Source organism: Anneissia japonica, unplaced genomic scaffold (assembly GCF_011630105.1).
Source record: "Anneissia japonica isolate Jap-2015-1 unplaced genomic scaffold, ASM1163010v1 scaffold287539_len122650_cov154, whole genome shotgun sequence".
NCBI lineage: Eukaryota > Metazoa > Echinodermata > Crinoidea > Comatulida > Comatulidae > Anneissia > Anneissia japonica.
The window spans coordinates 74,411-83,340 of NW_022722456.1; the positions used below are offsets into that span (position 1 = coordinate 74,411).

Genomic DNA, 8,930 nt, shown 5'->3' on the forward strand with positions numbered 1-8,930 from the left:
TTAGACATCTGGTTCATGTGGGAAACACAAGTGTCAAGGATAAAATATCCATAGAATTCTACGGTACGTTGACTAAATCAAACTACCCTTCAGCTGTGTGAAAAATAGAGCACTTTTTTTTCCCTTCTTTTTTTATTCAGTATAATTCACACATACATATAGAGCACCTGGGTTTTGAAAATCACTTGGCTTAAATCTAGTAAAAATCCCAAATAATGTGGCAGTTCTGTCTGCTAGGCGGTATTCTGTGTTTCTTTGAACTTTAACACTACTTTTATGACTTTAGTAGTAATCATGTGTGTAGAATAATTAACAATTAGCTTAAATTTTTTACCTGCCCCAATTAATGACTCATCTAAACAAAACTAGGTGTATCATTTTCTAATAACAAGCCCTGCTATATAAATGTATGTTTGTGAATTACTATACATAGTGTAAGTAAATCTTTGTAATATTTGTTCCGTTCTAATTGTTGATGGCTGACTAGATTATTAATTGATATGATTTATATAGCCCCCTCCTATAAAATGAACAAGGTGCTGGATCTCAACAAATGCAGCATATGAGAAATGAATTTAAATTATTCCAGTGTCAAAGCCAGAAACTCTTTGACAGCCAGCATCCACTCCATCATCATCTTCCTTTACTGTGCAGAACCTCTTTTGATCAACTGTCGGACACAAATAAACTCTTAGTCAGATCCGACATTGAGTCTGACTGGTGATTATTTGTCCATGCAAGGCAGCACTTAACACACCCTAAAATTTAAAGCCGGGCTTATACTGTACTGCGTCCTTACGACTGTTGTATGACTGCTGGCAGGTCTTTCTCAGCCTTCTGTGATCGTTAGATGGAGTGACGCTGCCGGCGTGCTGATTGTCATTGAAAATTATCTGTTGCTTGTGCCTTGTTAACTTGCATTCTCCAAGGAATTGTGTCTGGTATGGTAGATGCAGTGTGTGCTCCTAGAAATAGTGCAATAAACAATACCGTAAATGCTTGAATAAGTGTCGCACCAAACCTGATTTTTTTAGCTAAGCACTGCAGCACTTAATCAAGAGTACAGTCATATATAATACCCTGTGCGTACTGGAACACTTTGAGAAACAGAGTTTTTAAATACAATCTATAAAGTGTTAAAATAAATTACACAATAAAGACACAGGTATTTCTTTGTAGACGTTTATTTATGATGACGTAGGACCTATGATAGGCCTACTAAACTACGGGGATACGTGAGATAGGTAGTAACAAAAGAACAGGTACGCAATGCGCAGCGCCAATATTTTTTACAAGCGCCGCTCTCTAATAAGGAACACACTGAAGCCTCCAAAAATGTTATAAGCACCACGGCGCTTATTCAGGCGTGTACTGTACCTGTAGTAACTTTCAGGACTTGATGATATTTACCATTGGTCCATGACTATAAATTTTCACCAACAGGAGATGGCAGACATGGAACAGTACGCTTTGACAAAGAAGCATTCGCAGCAAAGGTAGAATTAAGTTGATTATTTCATTCGCATTTACAGTGGTAATTATTCAGCAGGCCCGTATAACCAAGGGAAATCTAAGGTTTTGAAGGAAACGCCTTTTTTTAGAATTTCCCATACCAGTTACATGTTAAACTTATAATGGGGTATGATGATGTACTATCTGAGTAGCACACTCTGTTGGACATAATTCAACAGAGGGCGCTATATAATTACAGTAATCATCAGGAAGTTATTAATAGAGTACTGTACTGTATATTATTTTACTATAGCTGTATCCAGACTATCAAATTGTCTTTGACATAAAAAACTGCTGTGTGCCCATATATAGCCATGATGTGCCTATACAGTATATGGTCATGATGTGATGTCATCATGACCATATTTAGGCATGTTACATGTTTTTTTGGTTTTTTTTCAATGTTTTCTGGGTTTTTTTTTTCAATTAAACTTTGATAGTCTGAACAGGGTTTTATGCTGTTTGTTTTGTTTTAAACTTCAAACCTAATGACCTCAATCTTATAGATGTACAGTATTTAAAATGGAACATAGGAAATCAATTAATTAAGGCGTGTACAGGAGCTTTGCCTGCTGGTCCTTCTGTGCCCCTCCAGAGTCTCTACAGTAGGCAGCTGCAAGCCTTTGTAAATTGGATCAAAGACTTCAAAACACATCATCATCGTCATCATCATTGTAATCATTGTAATCATTCATTCTTTACCATTATCATAATAATAAAGGACTACTAAATGTCATTGCAATAGAAACAAAGTTACTGATTGTTTTTGTTTGTGTTTTTCAGTTGGTGGACATACCTACAATATTAGAATCCTATAAAACAGTTGATAAGAAAACATTCTTCAAAACTGCAGATATCTGTCAGGTAAGCTGGTGTTTCATACATGTGGGGAGTCGAATGGCCGAGCAGGTTAGCAAGGGCGCCGCAAGCTATAGTCATAATATCGGCACTGGTTTGAACGACGTTCTCGCCTATTGTTCTGGTGGTAGAACAAGTCTTCTCGGATAAAGACTATAAACCGTAGGCCCAGTATATACAATGGCTCGTGTGCACTATAAAGAACCCAGTACATCTTTCGAGACGAGCAGGGGGATACCCCGGTGTACTGGAACAGACAGCCCCTGTGGTGGAGGATGAGAGTTGCTGGTACCGGGTTACCGGGTAGCACAGACACGAAGGGACCCTTAGGGCCGAAGAAAGTCATTGATCGAGTTCCTAGTCCACATTTCAAGCGCCCTGAGCATCTTACATTAGGTGGATATGTGCGCTATATAAAACTACACTATTATTATTATTATTATTATTGTTATTATTATTGTTATTATTATTATTATACACAGTATTTCCATTTATTTGCAATTGTACTAAGTGTGGTGGCAATGAACATTTTACCTAATTTCATACATCGTTGCATAATAGAAGACCAAGAGTCCTTTGTGGTTTGCTCAAATCTTCCCAAATGGGAGGAATTGTTGGATGGGTTCCTGTTGGCACAGCTATTCACAGCCATTTTTTCATGTGGCATGAGTAAATATGGTCATGAAATATCACATCATGACCATATATAGGCACATCATGACTATTTATAGGCATGTAACGTCTTCTTGTGTCTTTGGATTGTAGATGCTTGTTTGTTCAAATGAAGGAGAAGACAGTGGAAGTGGTCGAGAGGAAAAACCTTCTCCGCACAAGAACACCGGCAAAGTCGACAAAAAGTTTCTATGGAACCACGGATGTACGTTTGAAAACGAAACAAATGATTAATAAACATTACCATATTAAAATATATAACATTTTGGTTCAAAGTATTCTATAAAGTTTTCTTTATATCAAATAACAATAAGAATGTATTGATATTTCAGGTTGAGCGCTTTATTCGTCTTCAGGAAAAGGCTTAATCGATCTTTAAAATTTTTTTTTTTTAGTAACACCACCACTAAAGAATGTCAGAAAACGGAGGTTTAGGAAAACAGCCAAGAAAAAGGTACAATCTTATACTGTAACTCTGACTATTATTTTTTGCCGTTCCAATAAAACTGCAGAAAAGAATTTTTTATATTACATATTATTTTTATATTTTTTATATAAGGACTATAAACTGTATGCCCAGTGTACACAAATGCTCATGCGCTTTAAAGAACCCAGTAAATCTTTCAAAATGATTAGAAGGTTGCCCCGGTGTACTGGTTCACTTTGCCCGTCGTGGACAGATGAAAGTGCGCCAGTTTACTGGCTGCGGTGGACATGAAGTGACCCTCTGGAGAGAAAGTTATTGAAAAGTGCAACATCTAGTCCCGAGCGGATAGAGATCTCGTTTATCTGCGCTATATAAATCTATTATTATTTATTATTATATTCACTTTCACTTTGTGGCGTTCTTGCATATATTTACTGCCTGCGACATGTAACAAGGTATTAGTTTGTGTGAAGACGATGGTATCTCAATAGAAAATGGGTATCAGTGTTTTTACTTTCTTTTCATGGTAAACTGAACCTGGTATTACAGTATTTAGTGGTGTATAGGAGTCTTGAAATCATGGACCTGAAGGGTTGGTGGCACGAAAGTAGAGTAGGAGCCCCAATGGTTAATTGAGGGGCTCTAGGCTGCAAAATGAGGTGTTTTTAAACTGCTTGAGTGTGATTTTTTGCTTTGGACAGTTTTAGTGGAGGCGGACGACATGGGATTTCGCAAGCTATTTTGTGGCGTGTGTTCCCTAGCACACCCCTAGATATGTCACTGGTATTAGTTCAGTCAACTGGATACAAGAATAAAATTGTTAAATTGATGCCTTCAATAAATTTCAATATTCTTTTACTTTCTTGTAGTACATTGAATCACCAGATATTGAGAAAGAAGTTAAAAGACTATTGAGAATGGACAGTACCGCTATCAGAGTCCGTATCCTTTCATCTGTTTTACACTATTTTGAGTAATCTTATCTATTGTTTGAATTTCTCAGCAGCAGTTATTGAACACTTGAGGCTGGCTATCCTAAAAACCAGCGTCACTAAATGAGTAATTAACATAAGAATATGGCAGTATTGTATACTTTAGACACAAAAGCCGTAATACTTTTATTCGTAACTTTGGTAATACAGTAGTAAGTCGATTCCAGTTAACGACCCATCGTGTTAAAGTGGTTTTCTATTTTGCAGTCACTGGTGCTGGTTTTGTCATGTCTTAACTGACATATTAACAACAAAAAATAATAATTAAAAAAATTTCTCAGATACTATCATCATAAAATTTTTCTTTTGTTCAGTTCTATGTACAGTATATATATATTTATTTTTTTTCATAGTGTTATTTTTTGGCTAGCTAACTAGGTCCCCATACATGGTTACAATCCTTATCATTTTTATAAGGATGGGAAGTGTTGCCTGATAAAGATGGCAAAGAAGACACAAAAAGTGAATTACAAATAGGTATGTTGGTTTTTAATTACATATTATTAGGGACCTTACACAATATGGAGTTTGCATATTATTGTTAATTATGTTTGTTATCAGTTGTGGATTCAAGGGAGGGGTTATAGCCAGCCCATCCACTCCCCCTATATTTTGTAAGGTTATAAAAAAAAAGATGGAGAAAAAAGAAAATTATATTCAAATATAAAATCAGAGAATGCCATTTATGGCCATCTAGAGGTAGCATAATAGTACATTTTCTTCCCTCAGCCCCAACCATGGTGGGCCTGAAGTTGTATTGACCCTCTATTTTCGAAAGTCTTCTCCTGGGCCCACTGTATTTCAAATTCCTGGACCCACTTGTGATATAACATCTTCTATTTTACCATCATCTTGCATTTTACCATCATCTTGCATTTTAACATCATTTTGCATTTTTAATGGCAAAAATTGTCATATAAAGCTTGATAGTGTGACCAGGACTTAACAAGATACTTTCTTTTCAGATGGCAACGACTGGAAACAGATCTTTGAAGAGGTTAGTAGCTCAGAGAATGAGGAAGAGGAAGAAGACGTCAACATCATGGAGGTCGGGGATTCCCAGCAAGGCATGGAGGAGTTCAAAGTTCAAAATCGAAATAAGTAATAAAATTGCAGCCCCACTGTATGATTATTATTTAATTTTTGTGTTTTACAGATGAATTTGTTAAAAGGTATGCAGAGTTAGAACAGGAAATGACTGAACTAAACCAGAAGAAGAGAATGCAGGAAGAGGCTATTGCTAATGTGGATAATGTTATGCTGAAGGTATGTAGCATGTCAACTCATATGAGTCATAACTTAAAATAGTAATTTTTATCCACATTATATATCATGGTTGGGGCTGAGTTACAAAATTTCGTGGTTATGTAGAAAGCTGGATGTAGATAGACGGAAATGACACTCTCAGACTTAAATTTGGATTTAATTATCCTTTTTGCCAATTTTTTTTTTTCTTTAATAAAAAGAAAATTAGGTGGACTGTGCTGGCTGGGCAATTGCCTCCCTCCCCTTTGTCTGGTAGCATAACGTGATGAGTAGGAGGAGGCGAGTAAAACCTACTCATACAAACGATTGCTTAAAGTAAATACTTTTTTATTTTCAGCAACGATTCCAATCAAAATTGGATGAAGTCTTGGTGGAGATGAAGAAACGAGAAGAAGAGGTAAACTTTTTGTGAATTGCTATAAGTGTACATTAATTTTTTAAATTTTAATTGCTAATTCATCATCTAGCCATTTCGTTCCACTGCAGGTGGAGAGCCTCTTCATCGACTTGCCATTCTTCTCTGTTCTGTGCTCCTCTCCTCCATGTCTTCTCCGATTGCTAATTAAATATTGGAAAAAAATGTTCTGTAGTGAACTTGTATACTGTTTTGACTTGTGGTGATCTGAGAATTTGATTAGAATGTTTAGCCATCATTTAGGAAAATAAGAATGTCTACACCTAAGGGAGGAGGACTATTGCACCTCTTCCCAACCAGTTCAGGCTGTGTATATTTATACACTACCTTTTTTACCTTCATTACAGCATGCTTCCACAAAATTACAACTATTGTTTCATAGACACAGTCTTAGTCATTGGGATTTCAATCAAAATTTTGTCAGTTTGAGACCAATACTGGTCTTATTTAATGTGTCCGTGGTCAAAGCCACTTTTTCTGCTCTTACCTGACTTCACCCCGGAGTATAAATGGGTACTTGGTGGAGGTGAATGATCTAGAAGAAAATGGTAGAGTTGTTGATTGCTTGCATATTTACTAATGAATCCCAAATAGCGGAGGAGGGTGTACATTGTGCGTGAATTGCTTCTGTATCCAATGAGAAAAGAGTACTTCTAGTAGTACCTTAATAAAATGTGCACTGTAGTGTATAGATCTTATTTAAATTTAATTATGTACCGACTACATAAATTCCAGGAATTTGATTGGTTAAAATCTGGGCAATAGTTCCAGTTGTGCCTTCTAATGCCTACAATCTATGTAGTGGTATATAAAACAAATATTTACTTGGTTTTAATCGGGTCGTAGTTCAAAATATAGCCCTTGTTGATGTCCTATGTCCCTCGAATTTGTCTCGGGATATAGCACAGCCTCCAGATCACCTCTGGCTCTATTTTGAATTTTGACCAGATTAAAACCCAGTAAATATTTGTATAATAAATCTTTTTTTTTTCCAGATGGAAACTTTGAAAGTGCTTATTGGTCCAAGCTGAAATTGATGAGCTGGACTGTTGGCTAAATAATCTGATGAGGTGTTACAGGGCAGAGAAAAACCAATTTGAAGATCATTCATTTAAGCATAGAGCTGCTCTAATACCAAGTGTTGACATGGTCACATGCACAATGCATTTTTTTCATTCATCATTTCATTCATCATTTGTGTTAAGTGGATGCATATATATACTCAAATATAAACCTGTTAATTCCACTGTAAATGAAAAACTACATAATTACCATCAAAATGTGTTACTGCATGATCATGAAGACTTAATGATCCCAACCAGTTTAGAAAAAATGTCATTTTAATGGAGTAGAACATTAATGCTGTAGAATGATGTTGCTTTCCATTAGATTTGTTTACAATCATTTAGGGACTCTTATTTACGGGAAAAATGAACGCCATGACCATTTATTCAATGGAGGCATCTCCGAGGCCTCAATTTGAACATGGTCTTCAACTTTCAACTTTATTCAAAAACACTTGGTTGAGTGGCAAACACCATCTAGTGGTGCATCCATCCAAGGTACAAATAATACCTCACAAAATACAATATAAATATACAATTATTCAAAAAATAAATAAATAGTGAATGTTTATGAGTACAAGTGGAAGAAAATCCCCATGAGGGAAAGATGGACTGCCCCACTCGGGAGGCAGTTCCTAGCCAAATGGAGCAGTCCATTGTCTTTACTCGCCCAGTGCACAAACACAAGACATTCATTGTTAACTTGTAACACACCTAAAATAGGCCCTTGTCACTTAATACTGTATAAGATGAAAGACAACTTTAAATACATAAAGATATAGCAGAAAAAATATAACCACTACATCCAGCATTTTACCTATTTACAGACGTACAGAAATAGACCAAAAATCTATGTAAATTTATCATTAGGCCTAGACCCATAAATACACAGGTCTAAACATTGTCTAAAATTACTTTTAGACAATGGTTTCATTGTCCCAAAACAGCTCAGACTTGTCAGATTAATGATAAATTATAAAATTAAAACAAAGAAAAAAGACCTGTAAATTTGGATCTTGTCTGGTTTGCTTGAAATTTCACAGCTGTTTTTATCCGTACCATTAATTTAAGCAACCCATATTTTGCACTCAAGACAAAGTATTAGGAAAAGTTGTATTTACCACAGGTATTCGAAGACTTGGTTACTCATTTTACTAAACTTGAGAAGTATGTGATGTGATCTTACTTTAAGAATATATGTTGTTTACCCATCAGCATATATTTTAAAAAATAAGGTAAAATAAAGAATAAAATAAAATAAAAAAAGAACCAAAATATAAAGTAGAATAAATATAAAAAAGATAATAATAATCAATTATCAAGAGCACTTAAGATTACAAAATATTAAATGACAAAAAAAAAAAATTAGGTGTGTTATAAAATGACTTAAATAACTAACACCACAACTTAATAACTACTAACATAAATACTAATAATAAAAATATTTAATAACTGAACAGTTTAATTTGTTTGGAAAGGTAATTTTTTGAATAGCATCAGAGGTCTAATTGTCCACGGTTGAATTAAATAGTCCTTACAATTGCAATAGAAAATTTGTCCACAATATTATATTTTCTATACACAGGACTTAAACAGAAACTGTACAGTAAATTTAATTCTGTTCAACTTAGTTTTTGAATAAAAGTCATCAATCATCCCATCTCCCGATTCAATGCAAAAACAAAAACTCCTTAATCGCTATCTGTAAGTTATACTCTAAACAT

At 35.1% G+C, this 8,930-nt stretch overlaps 1 protein-coding gene across 1 annotated transcript in view; it reads left to right on the top strand.

Moving 5' to 3' along the window:
* The window catches only part of LOC117111893 (transcription initiation factor TFIID subunit 7-like), a 10,825-nt gene extending 2,395 nt beyond the window's left edge, over positions 1-8,430 (top strand). The window contains exons 2-12 of the mRNA XM_033254919.1: positions 1-63; positions 1,444-1,496; positions 2,296-2,376; positions 3,136-3,247; positions 3,438-3,496; positions 4,339-4,411; positions 4,879-4,938; positions 5,427-5,549; positions 5,615-5,727; positions 6,065-6,124; positions 7,138-8,430. The exon at positions 1-63 is cut by the window's left edge and continues 16 nt beyond it. Of these exons, the coding sequence (XP_033110810.1) occupies positions 1-63; positions 1,444-1,496; positions 2,296-2,376; positions 3,136-3,247; positions 3,438-3,496; positions 4,339-4,411; positions 4,879-4,938; positions 5,427-5,549; positions 5,615-5,727; positions 6,065-6,124; positions 7,138-7,173 (833 nt within the window). The 3' untranslated portion in view covers positions 7,174-8,430. The remainder of the gene's footprint in view (positions 64-1,443; positions 1,497-2,295; positions 2,377-3,135; positions 3,248-3,437; positions 3,497-4,338; positions 4,412-4,878; positions 4,939-5,426; positions 5,550-5,614; positions 5,728-6,064; positions 6,125-7,137) is intronic.
* Positions 8,431-8,930: the final 500 nt, after the last annotated feature.